We start from the raw sequence: 20,489 nt of genomic DNA on the forward strand, positions 1-20,489 counted from the left end.
AAGTTGGACTGATGGACTGTCGTTTCTCTTTGCTTATTTGAGCTGTTCTTGCCATAATATGGACTTGGTCTTTTACCAAATAGGGCTATCTTCTGTATACCACCCCTACCTTGTCACAACACAACTGATTGGCTCAAACACACTTTAGAAGTAAAGAGGTTCCACAAATGCACACCTGTTAATTGAAATCCATTCCAGGTGACTACCTCATGAAGCTGGTTGAGAGAATGCCAAGAGTGTGCAAAGCTGTCATCAAGGCAAAGGGTGGCTACTTTGAAGAATGTCAAATCTAAAATATATTTGGATTTGTTTAACACTTTTTTGGTTACTACATAATTCCATATGTGGTATTTCATAGTTTTGATGTCTTCACTATTATTCTAAAATGTAGAAAATAGTAAAAATAAAGAAAAACCCTTAAATGAGTAGGTGTGTCCAAACTTTTGACTGGTACTCTACATGTATATACACATATATCATATATACATACCAATACATATATAGGCCCATCATAATATATCAAATACTAAAAACATATTTATTATTTTGCTGTGACTTGTACACATTAAAAACAGAATGATTGAAAGAGGCAAAATACTAATGCATTAGAAAAGTGCATAAAGTTAGAACATGGAGGTGGATAGTGTAAAGAACACAGTATTAGGGTTTAATAGGGGCCATAAAGAGAGGTGGACATTATTAACAAATACTGCTATGTGAGATTAAGAGGAAGCGGGAGATGGGAGAATTTGAAATGCGTACTCCTCGCGTCCTCTCCTCGCCTCCTCAAAACCCATTGGATGAGAAAGCCAGATGTCCCGCCCCTCTGACCTTCTCCTCCAATGGGTTTGATAAGGAGGAGAGGAGAGAGGACGTGAGGAGTATGCAATTGAGATTCTCAGTGTTTTCATTCCAATACCCCAGGGTTTCCCAAACTCGGTCCTGGGGACCCCAAGGGGTGCACATTTTGGTTTTTGCCCTCAAATAATCAACTAATCGAATCCATAACATTTTGTCAGAAAACAGTTGGAACCATTTGCAGGTGAGGTGATACTGCAGGCATATTGGATCTTTCTAAAGTCAATCAAAGTTCCCTAGTAAATGCATTGTGAAGTGAATTTTTGAGGAGAGTTGAATTTTGACAATGAGGCACAGTTGAATTGAAATATGTCTCTTCAATAAACGCATGGTCAAAAACGAGGCATGAGGATAGAGATGAGCCTTGTTCAGGAGTAAAGGGAAGAAGAGATGCCAGACAGGTAGAAGAGAAAGAGGCCTAATCCTCAAATAGCCTGTCTCTCCTCCTGAGGGTCTGTCCTGATGGAGAGGGGCTCTGGGGGTTCTGGTGGGGGCTGGATGCTCTGGTCAACGCCGTCAAGACTTTTACGACACACAGGACAGGTATCGTGCTGTGGGAGAGAAACACAAACGTGAGATGTGACAAAACATGCTTAACATTACAAGTTAAGTCTCAAAATTTATGGGCACTGTGGGACGGTTTCCTGGACACAGATTAAGCCTAATCCTGGACTAAAAAGTGCTTTCAATGGAGATTTTCCATTGATCTTGCATTTTAGTCCAGGATTGGGGTCCAGGAAACCACCCCTTTGTGTGTGGCACACGGTTACCTCCAGAACAATATAACCAAATACCCTACCTCAAGACAGTATATGTGACCCCAATGACACACTCACTAACCTTCCATGACAAATGAAATACAGTGGTGTTGTAAACCCCACCAGTTAACCCTTCCCCTGCTTACCAGTTCAAGCCATGGCACTATGCAGTCACTGTGGAAATAATGGAGGCAGGGCAGCTGTTTGACAGACTCTCCCATGGAGTACTCCTCCCTACATACTGGACACTCCAGTCTGCTATCTGAGAAAGAGGCATGGGGGGGGGGGGGGTTCATTCATTGTGTACATTTTAGAATAAAGAGAGAGAACATTGACTAGTAGTGCCGGCACTACTAAAAGGCTTCTGAACGGGGTGCTTATCTGGGTAAAGACCACCTCACCTTTTCTTTTTCAGAATAAAACTAAATATTGTCACAATTTTGAGAATCTATTTTGCAGATGGTATACTGTACACTACTACTGAGCAAGATCCACACCCTCCATTCCCATAAATGCTGTGAGTGGTAGCCTATGGGTTTGGTGTTGCAGCTTGGTTGGAACATACCTGTCTGTTCTTGAGAGACGTTGACTGTGGGGAGGGATGAGATCATCTCCTTCTCTGCAGGAGGTGGACCTGTGCCCTCAAACTGACCTAACAACTAGAGTGGAGGAAATTGAGAAATGAAGAAACAGAGATAGATTGTGACTCAGTGCGCTGCCATGATGAAAGCCTGGATTTTGCGCCTGGTTAGAGCACTGACCTCTGTGATAACTGCGTCTAGACCTCCCTGACCCCAGGCATAGTCCCCTGGATTTGAATGGAGCATGCCAGACCTGAGAGTGAGTGAGTGAGAGATAGACAGAGAGAGAGAGAGAGAGAGAGAGAGAGAGAGAGATGCTTAACATGCCTTGAAAGAGTCAAAGTAATGAAAATAATAATTATGAGATTAAAAAAATACTTATTTACAGTGCAGCTGGTGCGATGCCTGGATTTCCATTGTTGGCAAACAGACCAGCCAAAAACTGCTGCACAATACTAAAGAAATAGGCAGAGAGATTCAATCTATTTTGCACATACAGTGCCTCAAAAAAGTATTCACACCCCTTGACTTTTTCCACATTTTGTGTTACAACCTGAATTAAAATGGATTCAATTGAGATTGTGTCACTGACCTACACACAATACCCCATATGGTCAAAGTGGAATTATGTTTTTAGAAATTGTTACAAATTAATTAAAAATGTAAAGCTGAAATGTCTTGAGTCAATAAGTATTTAACCCCTTTGTTATGGCATGCATAAATAAGTGCAGGAGTAAAAATGTGCTTAACAGGTCACATAAGTTGCATGGACTCACTCTGTATGCAATAATAGTTTGACATGATTTTTGAATGACTACCTCATCTCTGTACAAATCTAACACTGAGTACCACTCGTCATATTTTTATATTGGTGGTGCCTGCATCACATTATCAGCAAAGACTAAGAAGTTCCTGAGTGTCCTAGTTGTTGTTTTGATTCAAATCGGCTTGAAAATGTATTGTAAGACTTGAAAATGGCTGTCTAGCAATGATCCACAACCAACTTGATAGAGCTTGAAGAATTTTAAAAAGAATAATGTGCAAATATTGTACAATCCAGGTGTGGAAAGCACTTAGAGACTTACCCAGAAAGACTCACAGCTGTAATCGCTGCCAAAGGTGATTCTAACATGTATTGGCAGGGGTGTGAATACCAACATAAATGAGATACAGTATTTCTGTATTTCATTACAATTGCAAACATTTCTAAAAACATGTTTTCACTGATGGATTTTGTGTTTAGATGGGTGAGAAAAAAATCTATATTTAATCCATTTTGAATTCAGGCTGTAACACAACAAAATGGGGAATAAATCAAGGGGTATGAATACTTTCTGAAGGCCCTGTAGAAAGAGAATACCTACTTGATTGTAATAACAATGTAATATAATGTGATAGAATTATGTAGTTACAGTGTAACATAATACCTTTTAGGACCAAATAGTTTAATAGTGTTTGAAATATATTGTTGTTAATATGTGAAATTATATTCTGTGATAAACTGAAAGGAAATATTTAATTTTGGACTACTTTGATTATATAACACCATTAGTCTAATCATGTTATAGGATGTTATTATACAATAGTACAATGTCTCAATATCAATACAGGCTCTTGAGTCGAGTGAGAATAGCTTCCTAAAAACTGACATGGAGAGCTAGATAACATTGCAAAATCAGTGGTCGTTGCCTCTAAGGTGGCTTGACGTCCAACTGAAATAAAAGCCATCAGCTATAACTGCCTGGACCCTTTGGCATGGGGCAAAACCATGAAAGGTAGCTAATAGAGAGTGAGTGGATAAAGGTAATAACGTTACACTGTAGACAGATCAAGATCAGTGATAAGTAATTGGTCATCTCCACTAACCCCTCCACTGCTGGCGTGTGGGACTGTCGCCTCCCCTGGCTAGGCGGACGAGAGGGGCGTTCCGGTTCAGGCACTAAAGGATCTGTGCCTCCCACAGAGGCCACAGGCACTTCAGAAGGGCCCTCTACTTCTTCCTCCACTGCGGCAGCCTGTAGATGGCTCTGGTCAGACTCAGACTCAGAGGTGGAGGGATCCAAGAGAAGAGCAGAGCGTTCCATAAACAGCAGCTGCCACAGCTTGGAGAAGGGAGAGCAGACCAGTACATTCAGATGAAAGTTTAAGACAGGGGAAAAGGATAGAAAAAGATAAAGAGAACTTGGGATGACATTCAGGTACCTCTGAAAAGAGTGTGCCTGTATCATCATTGGCCTCTGCAGTGCTGCTGTTCTCCAAGAGACTGAAAGACAAAGACAAAGTTATTTCAATCATTGTAAATTAATACATTAAGAGAAATGCAAATACAATATTTTTTTAAGTAAAACTATTTTCATTGAATAAGTCTAATGTATATTATCATATCAGATATATCAGAAACTGAAATTGCACATAATACTGTACCTAAAATAGTACGATATTGCATGTCCAGTATAGGCCCCTATAAGCAGAACAGCACAAAAACAAACAGCACAGATTTGAACACTTTACCTGGAGTCTTCTGTCACCTCCTCAATGAAATCAGACTCACACCTGGGGCATGTGAATTCCTTGAGAAAAAAATGCAATTTATATTTGCCCTATATACATAGACTTGGAATCACTGGCCACTTTAATAATGGAACAATAGTCACTTTAATAATGTTCAAATAATGTTTACATACTGCTTTACTCATCTCATGTGTATATACTATTTTCTATTCTACTGTATTTTAGTCAATGCCACTTCGACATTGCTCGATCTAATATTTATTTATTAATTACATTATTTTACTTTTAGATTTGTGTGTATTGTTGTGAAGCATTTTTAGATACTACTGCACTGTTAAGATACTACTGCACTGTTGGAGCTAGGAACACAAGCATTTCGCTACACCTTCAATGACATCTGCTAAATGTCCCCATCCCCAGTGAAAGTTGCGCCCCTTACATAACATGAAAATACAAAAGGAACACACTTGGCGGTATCAAGTCCACTACGTCAAGATGCGCGTTCATGTCAATGTAAAAAAAAAAAACACTGTGTCAGCTGCTCGACAAACGCGCTGGTGCGCCTGGTGGTGTGCCGACAAGAGACACCCTGCCTGCCACAGCACCATCCCCTTCCGAGCAAATGTCGCGTTCACATGCTAGTCGGAACTAGGAAACTCAAAAATATCCGACTTGCTAACTGTTTGGAGTAGCCTACACGAGCCGAGTCTAACCAGTTGGCGACTCAGAAGTTTCCGAGTTTCCTAGTTCCGACTAACACTTGAACGCAGCAATAATGTTTTTCACATGCAGTTGACACTTGCGACTACAAGCTGGTGACACAGTAGTGCTTCTAAATATGGCAACGAAGCAAACCCAAAACTTGGGTCACCAGATTTCTTCGCAACAACCAATCTATCTAACGGCGCGCACTCCATGCAACAACACTTATAACGTTGTATTTTAGTAATGACAATATTAGATTCTATCAATCACATTCAGTTTCAGATAAAAATGTTTATTTTCTTAGAATGTATTTCGGGAGGCGTTGCTAGCTAATACTGAAACAGAAACGTCGGTCCAGAACCGGACAGGAAAGGAAGGAAGAAAATCACTTCTGTCAACTCACCGGGAGTTTAGGGTCGATTTCACCTTTACAACAGTGACAGAAAAAACGGTTTTGTGGTGCCGCCGCAGCCTCCGCCATCTTCACGGTAGCATACAGTCACTGACGTCTGTATGGTAGCTCAAGCCGACGGAAGGCGTAGGGGCATTTGTCAGAAGGGTCATGTCAGTCCAGTCCATAGGATAGTTTAAAAAATATATTTTTTTACTATAGGCTACCATTTATTGAAGATATTTTCCCGATTTTAAATTAACATTTGCTAGTTAACATATTGTTCTGACTGCTCCAATCGTAATTCCAAAGGTGATACATATCAAATGTATACTGCTCAAATTTCAACCAAGCGTTGCTATTTGAGATTATTGCAGCTATCTTCAAACCAATGTTGCAACAGCCTAGGTTATACATAGGGCTAGGGGTCCCGTCAACATTTACAACAAAAAAATTGTGCCAATAAACACGACATGTAAACTGCTCTAATACAGAACCGATTTCACTTGTTGCACCAATGACCACAAGACTGATTCTCGAAAGAAATAGCTGAAGCGAAATCTGCAGTTGTAGGCTACATGACAGGCCAACCAATGAGACTATCCAAAACAACAGAATATACTGGTAAAATAAAAACAGTTTTTAACAATCACAGTTGAAGCTTAGTAGTGTGGACTAAAAAAAAGATTTCAATGGAGATTGTCCATTAAACTGGCCCTTAAAGTACTCTGAACAAAAATAAACGCAACATACAACAGTTTCAAAGATTTGACTGAGTTACAGTTCATAAGGAAATCAGTCAATTAAAATAAATAAATTAGGCCCTAATCTATGGAATTCACATGACTGGGAATACAGATATGTATACCTTAAAAAAAAGGTAGGGGCATGGATCAGAAAACCAGTCAGTATCTGGTGACCACCATTTGCCTCATGCAGCACGACATCTCCTTCAAATAGAGTTCATCAGGCTGTTTGTGGCCTGTGGAATTTTGTCCCACTCCTCTTCAATGGCTGTTCGAAGTTGCTGGATATTGGCGGGAACTGGAATACGTTGTAGTACACGTTGATCCAGAGCATCCCAAACATGCTCAATGGGTGACATGTCTGGTGATTATACAGCCCATGGAAGAAATGTTACATTTTCAGCTTCCAGGAATTGTGTACAGATTCTTGCTACATGAGGGGATGGTCGGCGGATGAATGGCAGGACAATGGGTCTCAGGATCTCATCACGGTATCTCTGTGCATTCAAATTGCCATTGATAAAATGCAATTGTGTTTGTAGCTTATGACTGCCGATACCATGACCCCACAGGGCACTCTGTTCACAACGTTGACATCAGTAAATCACTCGCCCAAACGACGCCATACACGCTGTCTGCCATCTGTCCGGTACAGTTGAAACCAGGATTAACCCGTGAAGAGCACACTTCTTCAGCATGCCAGTGCAGAAATTCTTTGGTTGTGCAAACCCAGTTTCATCAGCTGTGGCTGGTCACAGTCCAAGAAGAAGCCGGATGTGGAGGTCCACGGCTGGCTTACACGTGGTCTGGGGCTGGTTACACGTGGTCTGCTGTTGTGAGGCCAGGTTGGACGTACTGCCAAAATCTCTAAAATGACATTGGAGGTGGTTTATGGTAGAGAAATTAACATTACATTTTGTGGCAACAACTCTGGTGGACATTCCTGCAGTCAGCATGCCAATTGCACACTCCTTCAAAACTTGAGACATCTGTGGCATTGTGTTCCTGTGTGGCTCAGTTGGTAGAGCATGGTGTTTACAACGCCAGGGTTGTGGGTTCAATTCCCACGGGGGACCAGTACGGGAAAAAATGTATGCACTCACTACTTTAAGTCGCTCTGGATAAGAGTGTCTGCTAAATGACTAAAATGTGTTATGTGACAAAACTGCACATTTTAGAGTGGCCTTCTTTCCCCAGCACAAGGAGCACCTATGTAAGGATCTTGCTGCTGGTGAGTCTCTGATCCACCTCTACGCAGACGACACTATTCTGTATACTTCTGGCCCTTCTTTGGACACTGTGTTAACAACCCTCCAGGCGAGCTTCAATGCCATACAACTCTCCTTCCGTGGCCTCAAACTGCTCTTAAATACAAGTAAAACTAAATGCATGCTCTTCAACCGACCGCTGCCCATACCTGCCCGCCCGTCCAGCATCGCTACTCTGGACGGTTCTTATTTAGAATATGTGGACAACTACAAATACCTAGATGTCTGGTTAGACTGTAAGCTCTCCTTCCAGACTCACATCAAACATCTCCAATCCAAAGTTAAATCTAGAATTGACTGCTTTGCTTTATCTTGGCCAGGTCGCAATTGTAAATGAGAACTTGTTCTCAACTTGCCTACCTGGTTAAATAAATGTAAAATAAAAAAAATAAAAATGCCACACCTGTCAGGTGGATGGATTATCTTGGAAAAGGAGAAACGCTCACTAACAGGGATGTAAACAAATGTGCACAACATTTTACAGAAATAAGCTTTTTGTGCGAATGGAACATATCTGGGATCTTTTATTTCAGCTCAAGAAACATGGGACCAACACTTTACATGTTGCGTTTATATTTTTGTTCAGTATATTAAACACAAGTTACAGAAATAACAGAAGTGATGACTAAAAGGATTGCAAGAAATGCATCATTGATGTAGTTTCCCAGGAGTCTGTAGGGAAGACTAAAGTACATCTTTATCAGTCCATTGAAGAGGTTTTCAGAAACTCTACATTATATACAACACTGAATAACATGCTCTGCCCATATTAGTCTTAGACGTAATAGGCCTACACATACACTATTTTAGGTTAGGCTACTGACATGACTAATGATACTGTATTGGTGAAGTGACCAAAGGGAAGTAGAAAATATTGAGCATATCAACTGATTTTTATTAAAACCAAGAAAGAACAATGGCGACCATGACAACCAAATACAGCATCAACATAACATAATAATAGCAATAATATTACAACCCAAAACAATGTGTTTTTCTCATTTACAGTTGTGATTTTGGCAAAGACAGTGTGTGTAAATAGGTAGGCATTCTCATTTGGGATATCAAGACAATTTACTTTTTACAGCTCACTTTAGCAACCATAATAGCATTGGCCACAGATAACTGAACCGCTCGGCTATTAATTAAGTGTTAAATATGGAGCATCACTTCTGTGCATCCATCACAAACTCAAGTCCCACCCCTTTCACCTACTTTGATGTAACAATTTATCAAAACACCTGAGTCTTGCCTACTCCTTTTGTACTATACACCCTCATTCATACTGTACCTATCCCTCTCTCGCTCTCTACCAGCTCCCTTGCCCTACTTGCTTGCCTTCCCTCTCTCTATCGAGCCGCACCAGTAAAGGCCCCCTGAGCTGCAGAAGCAGTGGCGTTGGCAGCTGCCTGGCGTACAGCCTGATTGGACATCACTCCAGTGGCAAACTCAGCCTGAGCCTTCACGAAGCTGGCACCGGTCTGCCTGTACAGAGAGTGGACCTGGAGGGGAGAGGAAGACAGGCTTTGATACATGATACATATGGGCAATTCCACAGTAACAGAGTGACACTGAGACTCAGTTTTTCACTTTAAAATGTATGTCAAACAAAAGACAATGATTGCAAAGTTAAACAAACCATACTATGAACAAGGACTACTTATAATTTCCACTAAACATTTGACAAAAACACATTTACACAAGAACAGTGCAGATGTAAAGTTTGGTAACAGAATGACGGCACAAACAGCACAAACTGTTATATTGTTGCCAAACTTTGCATCTGCACTGTGTTTTATTCAGTGGAAATTGTTAAAAGTAGTCCTAGTGCATAGAGTTCCATGGTTTGTTTAACTTTGCAATCATTGGTTTTTGTTTGACATTGCTTTTTAGAGTGATGAATCTTAGTCTCAGTATAACTGTTGCCGTGGAATTTCCCATATCTCAACACCATACTCGCCATCAATCTGAAAACAATACTGTAAATAATACTCTGAAAATCCGAAACAATTACTCTAATTTCTGTGGACGATTATAAATGTTTATTGACATACTGGGTCAAGATGAAAAAGATGTGAGAAGCTAGGTGTATATGTTGTAGCCTTTTTACCCTCATCCTATTCTTTCCTCCCCCATGTTGTACCTAATTCCAAGCCATTGTGTACCTACTGTAATTACTCCACACTGTCCTGATTTGCCCTAGCATACAATACCCTTTAGCCTGGTTAAAACCGGCTAAATTCCCATCCCTCGCCTTCATTTCAGGTTTACCCTCTTGAGCAAGACGACCCCCATGGCAGCCTGGGCAGTGAATAGGATGGCATTGAGCATCATGATCACACCAACAGGCACGCTAGTCTTCAGAGCAGCCAGACTCACAATCCAGCCACTGAGTGGAACAGAGACAGGGAGGGAAGGAGAGAGACAGTCACAAAGAAAGAAGACAAATAGAGACAAGGGGAGTGTGAAGGATAGGTGTATGAGGAATGTACTCTATAGGAGATGTAATACAGTAAAGGTAAAGATATAGTAATTGTAACATGGTTGGCTTGTTTGTGGAACATACCTGAAACCCCAACCAGGAATGCCAATGGTCATGATGACGTAGAAGATCACTTGGACGAAAAAAATGAAGAAGAAGGCGAAGAAGTTGAAGGAGCTGTCACTCCTGAAAGAAAAAAAATGCATTCATAGGTTCACTGTAACCTGATATAAAGAGGGAACCTAAATATATCATGTCCATTTTGTAATGACAAGCCCCTAAATTGGAAATGTGCAATAGTACGCACCTGAAGGCTTTGTACACAGGCCTGTACCAACAGACAAAGGAGCAGGGGGTGAAAAGGAGGACCCAGAGGATGGCCAGGCCCAGCCCAACACCACCAGAAGGATCCACACAGAACAGACTCAGGCAGGAAATTAAGTTAAACGCCAGTGTGCAGGCTGTGACTAGGAGAGGGGGAGAGAAAGAAGAGAAAAGGAAGAGTGAAGGATGAGGAGGGAGAGCAAGGGAGTGAGAGAGGGGAGTGAATGAGAGCATGAAAAGTGATGGGGAGAAAGGAAGTGAAGAGTAGATGAAGGGGGAAAGGATGAGAAAAGGGGTTAAAGAGAAATGAGACAAGGTAGGTGACAGAGATGCAGACCAGAGATGGAGGGATGCATAGGTATGTAGGCAAAAAAGAAGAGAAAGGTAGGGAGGTCAGAACTGTAGTTTGGATACTAGAGCACTTTAAAGTTGCATTGTAAGGGAAAGGGATAAAGAGATAGTTCCATTGGTACACTGAACGCACACAGGTACACCTTGTGATTAATGTATCGCTTCCAAATTGTTGAAAATTAATTTGAGAAATCTCTACATTTTAACAGTGTCATTAAGTATTAGGTAACATTCTTAAAGTGCTTAACATTTTCAGAAAACATTTAATCTAAGCATTATTCTAATCATCATTCTTTCATGGAAGTGTTACAGATGACTTCACCAGACAGACAGACAGGCACAGACAGGGAAACTTACACATCCAGTAGTAATACATGATGGAGACAGTGCGTTGGAAGCTCTGGCTGATCTCCATGTTGATGTCTTGGTAGAAGCAGGGTCCCACAGGGCAGAAAGAGGGCAGGGGAGGCCAGTTATTCTGACGAGCTGACAGAGAGATGGGGGAAGAGAGTGTTACTTCAAATGATTCAGCAATGGGAGCAATCTTTGTTTCCTAATGTTACATGTGCAGTTAGGAACCAGTATACGGTAATCCAATCCTTCCTTTATTAACACCCTCCCCCCACCCCTCGATCATTTCATATCAGACTCATGGATACACTTTTTTTTCTCTCAAACCAATCTCTATCATCATCACAACCACAAACTCCCTCTCTTACTGGCTCCAGGGCCGAGGGCGTGTGAGTCCAGCTCCCTCTCCCTCCTCTCCAGCTCGCGGGCTTTCTTCTCAAGCTCTTCCTGCTTCCTCAGGAGCTCTGCTGTGGTGGCGTTGACCGCGGTCTGCTAAAGAGAGAGAGAGAAGGAAAACGTCAGGCTTTAATGCAGAGCTGAATATAGCTCCATGTACCTTAGTAGAAATACAGAAGTTGAACTTGATTTCGTAGAAATTAGTCTGATAAGTGCAGGTGCTCCATGTCAAGCTAGTAAATAAACATCAGGAAATGTCATTATCATACAGAAATATGAGTTGCTTGTCTATGAGTATTATTTCTAGTTCTATGAAGTTATTTCTACAACCTGCACAGGTGACTCCTGATAATTGTCTAATACATATGGAACAAGTACCTGGGGGGTGAAGGAGGTGCCATAGTTGCGGGGCTCTGTGGGTGTAGTCCTGCTGGGTGGGGTTGTTGCAGGAACAACAGGTTGGGGGGCGGATGGTGCAGTTGCTGCATAGGCTGGTGGTGGGGGCTAGAGAGTGGATTACGACAAGAAATCAACCTATATAATTACCAATAGCGTTTATAATGACCACAAGCAAAGAGTGGCTATAGAGCATATGTCCAAACAACTCTGTATGGGAGTGGAGCATCGTGGCATGTTACCATGTCCAATTGTTTGGAACATAGTGGCATTCCTGCTACTCTGCCAAAGCACCTCCATGAGGAAAGATGCCATACAGCTTGCCAATATATTCCTGTATGCATTATTACCATACTGCATTACTATTACTGCACATACTGAATCTCCAAAGCATTCATATTCTGACACAAACTACACATCTCTTACCCCATTTTTATTGTCAAATGGGTTGTAAAGATCCAGTGTGGCATACTCAGTGTTGCTGCTGTGTTGAGTCACTGCAGGGTCCTGACATACAGACAAGATAAACATCACTAACAGAACATCATAAAATAAATGTCAGATATCCTATTACTATATTAATATTTCATTGTCATTTCTAATTATATAGGTGACGTCCTAAATGGCCCTATATGGTACACTACATTGAACAGTAAAATCAAAATAGTGCTCTACGTAGGGAATAGGGGCCCATTTGGGACACATCCTCACCACGTAAGTATCAATATGTTCTATTTCATTCAATGAGCCCTTCGTACACAAAAACATTTTCAGCTACGACATATATCATTAGAATAGCCTGGGTTAGAGCATGGAGAAAGCAGCGACATCACATGTAATGAGTAACAGCACGTCTGCCATGACTTTACAGTGCAACAGGCGAAACATCATGCACTGTTTTCACCAACATTGTAACGTTAGCTAAAAAATGAATACAATAACAGTAGCTAAGTAAAGTATTTGACGATCCCATATCATATCACCTGGAAAGGGTTGTGGTCGTCGCCTGGTTCCGGAAAACTTGTGTATTTTGACATTTTTTTTTTTTACAGCAATTCTGTATGTCCTGCTTAGTTCAAATAGAAAACCTTTCTACTGACAACAGTTTGCCAACAACCTGTTTCCCGTTATTTTGGAGGCTGTCTAGCTAACGTTAGCTATATTCTGCTGACTTGGTTCGCTACTAGTAGCAAGCTACAGCAGCTTCCTGGCAATTTTTTTTTTTTTTAACTGTTAGATGTTATGTCTGTATTGGGGTTGTCATTGTCTAGCTATCCAGTTGTTTATATATTTCAGTTATAGATTTATCGCCAAATATAACACACATGTAACCAGCTAGCAAGCTAATAACAACATAGATAACGGTAGCCAAGATATTTATCTGTTATCGACCGAAGACGTTGCCGCAATCTGTCAAGATATTGCCGAAAATGTATATCTATTGATTTAATTGACTTGTCTAGCTATATCCTTATATTCTATTTAACGCCGTTTCTCATTCTGTCATATTTTGCTGGAAGATTCCGTTTGTTAATGCCTGCAATAACAATAAACATGTTTTTGGCCGCTGCACAAACAAATGTGATCCAGGAAGTAATGTCACGTGACTGCAGCTACAAAAGAAGCACGTGCGTAGTTGGGCAAAACCCCTCGACTACTGCAGGAAACGGCAATATTTTTTTATTTACCAATTCATTTCATGATATCCATGCCACTTAATAATCACGAAACCGTTGATTTCCCCCGCCTTTAATTATGCCCAATGTGGTAGCCACACATGGGGGTAGCGTAGCAATGAACAGGTACGTGCGCTTCTCTGCTACTGCCCTCAGCCATCCTTTCCTCCCCTCTGTATTCCACGCAACTACTCTATTTATTATATAGTTTGAATCATGATAGTGGAAAGGGGAAAATATGGCAGAGGTGAAAAAAGATAAGAGGTAGATTTTCATCCAGGAGAAATTAAGAAAATATCCACCACAGGGTGTCACTGTCGCTCCTTGAATTAATAGGCCAGTTCCTGCAGTTCTTTCTAGGGAGTTTTTCCTGGCCACCGTGCTTCTACACCTGCATTGCTTGCTGTTTGGGGTTTTAGGCTGGGTTTCTGTACAGCACTTTGAGATATCAGCTGATGTAAGAAGGGCTTTATTAATACATTTGGTTTGATTTGATTTTGATGATTTGCCTTAGCCCTGGGGCAAAAGAAAACCACTGTGGGTTCACTCAGAATTGAGCTGGAGTTACCCGGAGCCAGGCTCCTGCACCTTGGGTCAAAGAAAGAGAAGTAGGATAAAATGACTAACCCTAATCCTATAGTTGAAATCAGTGCTTGATTAAAATGAAAAGGCGAAATAGGTGCCTGTACTCATGTTGGGTGCCGGTGTGATGATATTACTTGCAACCCGAGAACAAGATGTTATAAGTGCAGATTGCAAAGACGCTTTGTAAAAACGAATTTAAAGCCAATTTATGCGATCTGGAGGCTCCATATGGAGGGTTTGACGCTATTGTGGATCCTCTGGAGGCTTGTAGAGGCCAAATCGAGCTACGCAAAGCATCGCCTTGCGCCTCCCAAGTGTGAGTAAAGCAAAAATATGTAAACATTATTAAAGAGACTAGTGATTTCAAGTCTATGTATATGGGGCAGCAGCCTCTAAGGTGCAGGGTTACATAAACAGGTGGAAGCCGCCTAGTGATGGCTATTTAACTGTCTGATGGCCTTCAGATAGAAGCTGTTTTTCAGTCTCTCGGTCCCAGCTTTGATGCACCTGTACTGACCTTGCCTTCTGGATGACAGCGGGGCAAACAGGCAGTGGCTCGGGTGGTTGTTGTCCTTGATGATCTTTTTGGCCTTCCTGTGACATCGGATGCTGTAGGGGTCCTGGAGGGCAGGTAGTTTGCCCCTGGTGATGCATTGGGCAGACCGCACCAACCTCTGGAGAGCCCTGCGGTTGTGGGCGGTGCAGTTTCTGTACCAGGTGGTGATACAGCCCAACAGGATGCTCTCAATTGTGCATCTGAAAAAGTTTGTGAGGGTTTTAGGTGCCAAGCAACATTTCTTCATCCTCCTGAGGTTGAAGAGGCGCTGTTGCGCCTTATTCACCACACTGTCTGTGTGGGTGGACCATTTCAGATCGTCAGTGATGTGTACACCGAGGAACTTGAAGCTTTCCTCCTGCTCCACTGCGGCTATCAGAACAAGTATAAGCACAAATATAAACATCTTTATTATACCTCGTGTAGGGATTTCGAAGACATGAAAATGAGTTTGAACTCCTGGAAAGAGATCAGGGAGGTAATGGGGATAGATGTGGTAAAGAAGTCAATGGAATGCAGAACGTGGGGGATAGAAGGACACTGGATTGGTGCACATTCAACAAATCTGATCTAACAAAGTGGATATTTATTCAATATGTCATTGCTGATGTATTGTAACAGGCCCACAATGTGGTTACTAAAATCCGATTTGGATATATTTCGCTGTTTTCGCTGCATAACATTTAGAAGTTGTCCCTTTTCAGGTTTAGAAAAAGATACTGCTAAATACTAGCTCATGTTCGTATAAGATTGTAGCATAGCATAGCAAAAATCACTGAAGCTGGAGACTCATATCTATAGCCCATCCAACTACCTCATCTCCATACTGTTATTTATTGTATTAATTTTGCTCCTTTGCACCCCAGTATCTCTACTTGCACACTCATCTTCTGCACATCTATCACTCCAGTGTTTAACTGCTATATTGTAATTATTTCGCCACTATGGCCAATTTATTGCCTTACCTCCTTTATCCTACCTCATTTGCACACACTGTATATAGACTTTTTCTATTTTATTATTAACTGTATGTTTGTTTATTCCATGTGTAACTCTGTATTCTTGTTTGTGTTGCACTGCTTTGCTTTATCTTGGCCAGGTCGCAGTTGTAAATGAGAACTTGTTCTCAACTAGCCTACCTGGTTAAATAAAGGTGAAATAAAAAAAAATATATATAAAAAAATAGATAGCATACAGAAACCGGTGGTGGTAGTCAAAGTAGTTTTTAACTGTAACTAATGCATTTGATTGATGACATGAACACATATTGGGGTTGACGTCCATACAAGCATTATATTCTGACTTTTACCTCAACATAGTGTGAAATACACATATAAACAATATTTTAAATGCAGGCTAATTTTGCTGGGGAGCAATGGGGAGATTCGTGATGGAGATGCAGGTGGGAAAATGGTGCAGGCTTTTTATTATTTTTTTGAATATTCTATTTTTGCATTTTCCAATTAAGCACATTCAAAATAAAAGTGAAATTAGACAACAATAGGACAAAGTGACGGTAACAGACGAGCATAAAAAAAAAAAAATATATATATATTTATACAACCATACATGATACATAAAAGTCATAATAAAAATAATAATAATGAGACATTATATCATATGGTCATCTGCCGTAAGCTACATATTATACATTACGTGTGAAACATTATATAAGGATTATCTAGAGATTCAACCAATGTGATGTGGGGGGAGATTCTCCATATAGTCAATAAAAGGTTGCCAAATTCTGTAAAATGTCTTTAACTTATTCCTCAAGCAGTAAGTGATTTTCTCCAGTGGGATACAACTATTAACTTCCGATAGCCACATTGCAACTGGCAGGGAGGAATCCGATTTCCATTTCAAGGCAATACATTTCTTGGCAATCGCTAGCAATATTTCTGTTAGCTTTATAGTATGGCTTTGCCTAAGATTGATGTTAGTAAAGTTACCCAGTAGACAGACCTCCGGGTCTAAAGGGAATGCAACCCCATGAATTGAGGATATTGTATCGCATACCCCCTTCCGTGTAGCTTTGAACACTGCCAAGTGGAATGGAGGAATGTTCCTTCATCTGAGCCACATCTAAAACATAGGGAGGAGATATCAGGGTTGAACTTGTGCAGTCTAGATGGGGTGATATAGAGCTGATGGAGGAAATTAAACTGGATCAGTCTGTATCTGGAGTTCAATGTGGATGTAACACCATCCCTGCATAGGTCACTCCATAGACCCTCATCAAGATCAATACCCAGATCTTTTTCCCATCTAAGTCGGGGTTTATCTAGCTCAGGCAGCGTTAATCCTGACATAAGACACGGGAAATGGTCTTGAATAGTGGTTGGTCTGCATGGCAGAGTTGTTCAATAGGTGACATCTTAGGTAGGTTCCATTGTCCCTTGAGAGTCACCCTAATAAAGTTTCGTAGTTGTAGGTAGCTAAAGAAGTACCTGTTAGACAAGTGGTATTTCTGTTTCAGCTGATCAAAAGACATAAGAACTCCCTCCTCATAACAGTGTTCCAGAAGAGTGATCCCCTTATCAGACCATGGTCTAAAGTTACTATTCTGGAAAAACATAGGGATCAGTCTGTTGTTCCATAAAGGGGTTTTAGGGGAAATAAATCCCTCTCGTCTGAACAGCTCATGCAGTTTGCACCATGCCAGGACAGAATGTATGATTAAAGGGTTGTCTGTGATGGTTTTTAAAGATTTTCTGTCCCATTTGTAAAACAATTCTGCCTCTGTGTCATCATTTACCTCAGGCGTTTCAATGTTCAACTATGAGGGAGAGGGACCATTGTCAAACCTCTGAGCCAGAAACCTAGACTGTGCAGCCCAGTAGTACATTCTAAAATTGGGGAGGTTTAAGCCCCCTTGACCGTAATCAAGGGTCAGTTTGTCCAGGCTAACCCTCGGGGTTTTGCCATGCCAGATAAACCGTCTGGTCAGCTTGTCGAGAGAGGAAAAGAATGCTGCGGGCACAGGGATAAGTGAGAGAGGGAATGTTCTGGGTTTGTTAGAAATAAGATAAGGTCGTCCGCAAAGAGTGATAACTTATGGGTCTGGGGGCCCACCTCAAGCCATGTATGTCAGGACACATTCTAATAGCCTCAGCCAACGGTTCGATGGCGAGGGCAAAGAGGTGGGGGCTAATTGGGCAACCTTGTCTGTTCCCCCTATAGAGAGGGAAAGAGGAGGAAGTAATCCCATTGGTAGCAATCCTAGCTTTAGGAGATTTGTGGAGTGATTTTATCAAATTTACAAACACGGTACCTAAACCAAACTTTTCCAAGATGCGAAAAAGGTATGGCCATTCAACCCTATCAAAGGCCTTTTCAGCGTCGAGGGAGACTGCGACACTAGGTATTTTGTTTTTGTTAGCATGGTGAATTATATCAAAGAACCTTCTGAGATTATTGGAGGACAATCTATTAATTATGAAGCCAGTCTGATCTGGGTTGACCAACAGGGGAAGACATGACTCCAGTCTCTTAGATAGCATCTTGACCGCTGGCTACGTCCCTTCAGTCTTCAAGAGAGCGAGAGTTGCACCCCTTCTGAAAAAATCTACACTCGATCCCTCTGATGTCAACAACTACAGACCAGTATCCCTTCTTTCTTTTCTCTCCAAAACTCTTGAACGTGCCGTCCTTGGCCAGCTCTCCTGCTATCTCTCTCAGAATGACCTTCTTGATCCTAATCAGTCAGGCTTCAAGACTGGGCATTCAACTGAGACTGCTCTTCTCTGTGTCACGGAGGCTCTCCGCACTGCTAAAGCTAACTCTCTCTCCTCTGCTCTCATCCTTCTAGACCTATCTGCTGCCTTTGATACTGTGAACCATCAGATCCTCCTCTCCACCCTCTCCGAGTTGGGCATCTCCGGCGCGGCCCACGCTTGGATTGCGTCCTACCTGACAGGTCGCTCCTACCAGGTGGCGTGGCGAGAATCTGTCTCCGCACCACGTGCTCTCACCACTGGTGTCCCCCAGGGCTCTGTTCTAGGCCCTCTCCTATTCTCGCTATACACCAAGTCACTTGGCTCTGTCATATCCTCACATGGTCTCTCCTATCATTGCTATGCAGACAACACACAATTAATCTTCTCCTTTCCCCCTTCTGATAACCAGGTGGCGAATCGCATCTCTGCATGTCTGGCAGACATATCAGTGTGGATGACGGATCACCACCTCAAGCTGAACCTCGGCAAGACGGAGCTGCTCTTCCTCTCGGGGAAGGACTGCCCGTTCCATGATCTCGCCATCACGGTTGACAACTCCCTTGTGTCCTCCTCCCAGAGTGCTAAGAACCTTGGCGTGATCCTGGACAACACCCTGTCGTTCTCCACTAACATCAAGGCGGTGACCCGATCCTGTAGGTTCATGCTCTACAACATTCGCAGAGTACGACCCTGCCTCACACAGGAAGCGGCGCAGGTCCTAATCCAGGCACTTGTCATCTCCCGTCTGGATTACTGCAACTCGCTGTTGGCTGGGCTCCCTGCCTGTGCCATTAAACCCCTACAACTCATCCAGAACGCCGCAGCCCATCTGGTGTTCAACCTTCCCAAGTTCTCTCACGTCACCCCGCTCCTCCGCTCTCTCCACTGGCTTCCAGTTGAAGCTCGCATCCGCTACAAGACCATGGTGCTTGCCTACGGAGCTGTGAGGGGAACGGCACCTCCGTACCTTCAGGCTCTGATCAGGCCCTACACCCAAACAAGGGCACTGCGTTCATCCACCTCTGGCCTGCTCGCCTCCCTACCTCTGAGGAAGCACAGTTCCCGCTCAGCCCAGTCAAAACTGTTCGCTGCTCTGGCACCCCAATGGTGGAACAAGCTCCCTCACGACGCCAGGACAGCGGAGTCAATCACCACCTTCCGGAGACACCTGAAACCCCACCTCTTTAAGGAATACCTGGGATAGGATAAAGTAATCCTTCTAACCCCCCCCCCCTTAAAAGATTTAGATGCACTATTGTAAAGTGGTTGTTCCACTGGATATCATAAGGTGAATGCACCAATTTGTAAGTCGCTCTGGATAAGAGCGTCTGCTAAATGACTTAAATGTATGTAAAATGTAAATCTTGGTGACCAGTTTACAATCTGTGTTAAGGAGAGAGATTGGTCTATAGGAGGCGCACCTTAGCGGGTTTTTCCCTTTCTTGTAGATTACAGTAATCACTGCTTGAGAGAAAGACTCTGGAAAGCAGTTGTCTTCCCCGGCTTTTTTAAGTACCTCCATAAGGTAGGGGACCAACAGCTCCCTAAATTCTTTATAGAACTCTGGAGGGAAGCCATCCTCCCCAGGAGATTTATTAGAAGGTAAGGATTTAATGGCTTCCAACAACTCAGGAGCTGAGAAGTGTTCACTCAGGCGCTCTCTGTCTTCCTCTGACAGGCATGGGAGGTTGAGAGAGGAGAGAAAGGAGTTGATCTCTGATAGATCATCGCTTGATTGGGAAGTGTAGAGGTCTTCATAGTATTTCTTAAAAGTATTATTAAATTCAGTAGGGTCGAAAGATATCTCATTAGTAAGAGTTTCTATAGCATTAATT

General features: G+C 42.2%; 2 protein-coding genes across 3 annotated transcripts; both read right to left on the reverse strand.

Moving 5' to 3' along the window:
* Positions 1–517: 517 nt before the first annotated feature.
* Positions 518–6,205, reverse strand: LOC115173288 (E3 ubiquitin-protein ligase RNF115). Its single transcript, XM_029731251.1, has 9 exons — positions 5,817–6,205; positions 4,709–4,767; positions 4,400–4,460; positions 4,064–4,299; positions 2,584–2,652; positions 2,378–2,450; positions 2,182–2,275; positions 1,763–1,878; positions 518–1,409 (listed from the first exon to the last, which is right to left on the reverse strand). The coding sequence occupies exons 1-9, from the start codon at positions 5,892–5,894 to the stop codon at positions 1,284–1,286; spliced, it is 912 nt and encodes a 303-aa protein (XP_029587111.1). The 5' UTR covers positions 5,895–6,205; the 3' UTR covers positions 518–1,283.
* Positions 6,206–8,690: 2,485 nt separating this feature from the next.
* LOC115173289 (secretory carrier-associated membrane protein 3) lies at positions 8,691–13,742 on the reverse strand. 2 transcript variants are annotated; one of them, XM_029731253.1, is made up of 9 exons: positions 13,102–13,742; positions 12,545–12,625; positions 12,101–12,226; positions 11,695–11,815; positions 11,333–11,461; positions 10,608–10,767; positions 10,385–10,486; positions 10,090–10,207; positions 8,691–9,320 (listed from the first exon to the last, which is right to left on the reverse strand). In XM_029731253.1, the coding sequence occupies exons 1-9, from the start codon at positions 13,153–13,155 to the stop codon at positions 9,168–9,170; spliced, it is 1,044 nt and encodes a 347-aa protein (XP_029587113.1). In that variant the 5' UTR covers positions 13,156–13,742; the 3' UTR covers positions 8,691–9,167. The 2 variants fall into 2 exon arrangements, with proteins under 2 accessions (XP_029587113.1, XP_029587112.1); XM_029731252.1 differs by having other exon boundaries at positions 11,695–11,818; positions 13,102–13,741.
* Between the last annotated feature and the right edge of the window lie 6,747 nt (positions 13,743–20,489).

Source organism: Salmo trutta, chromosome 34 (genome assembly GCF_901001165.1).
Source record: "Salmo trutta chromosome 34, fSalTru1.1, whole genome shotgun sequence".
NCBI classification, from domain to species: domain Eukaryota; kingdom Metazoa; phylum Chordata; class Actinopteri; order Salmoniformes; family Salmonidae; genus Salmo; species Salmo trutta.

Excerpts from the sequence above, each read along its gene's own strand:
- LOC115173289 (XM_029731252.1), bottom strand. The coding sequence starts at position 13,155 with ATGTCAAAATACACAAGTTTTCCGGAACCAGGCGACGACCACAACCCT. Across the intron at positions 11,462-11,694 it reads CGCCCTCGGCCCTGGAGCCA|CTCGTCAGAATAACTGGCCT; the intron begins GTAAGAGAGGGA and ends TCTCTCTGTCAG. Across the intron at positions 9,321-10,089 it reads GGGTCGTCTTGCTCAAGAGG|GTCCACTCTCTGTACAGGCA; the intron begins GTAAACCTGAAA and ends TCTCCCCTCCAG.
- LOC115173288 (XM_029731251.1), bottom strand. The coding sequence starts at position 5,894 with ATGGCGGAGGCTGCGGCGGCACCACAAAACCGTTTTTTCTGTCACTGT. Across the intron at positions 2,451-2,583 it reads GGCATCGCACCAGCTGCACT|GTCTGGCATGCTCCATTCAA; the intron begins GTAAATAAGTAT and ends ACTCACTCTCAG. Across the intron at positions 1,879-2,181 it reads CGTCTCTCAAGAACAGACAG|ATAGCAGACTGGAGTGTCCA; the intron begins GTATGTTCCAAC and ends CCTCTTTCTCAG.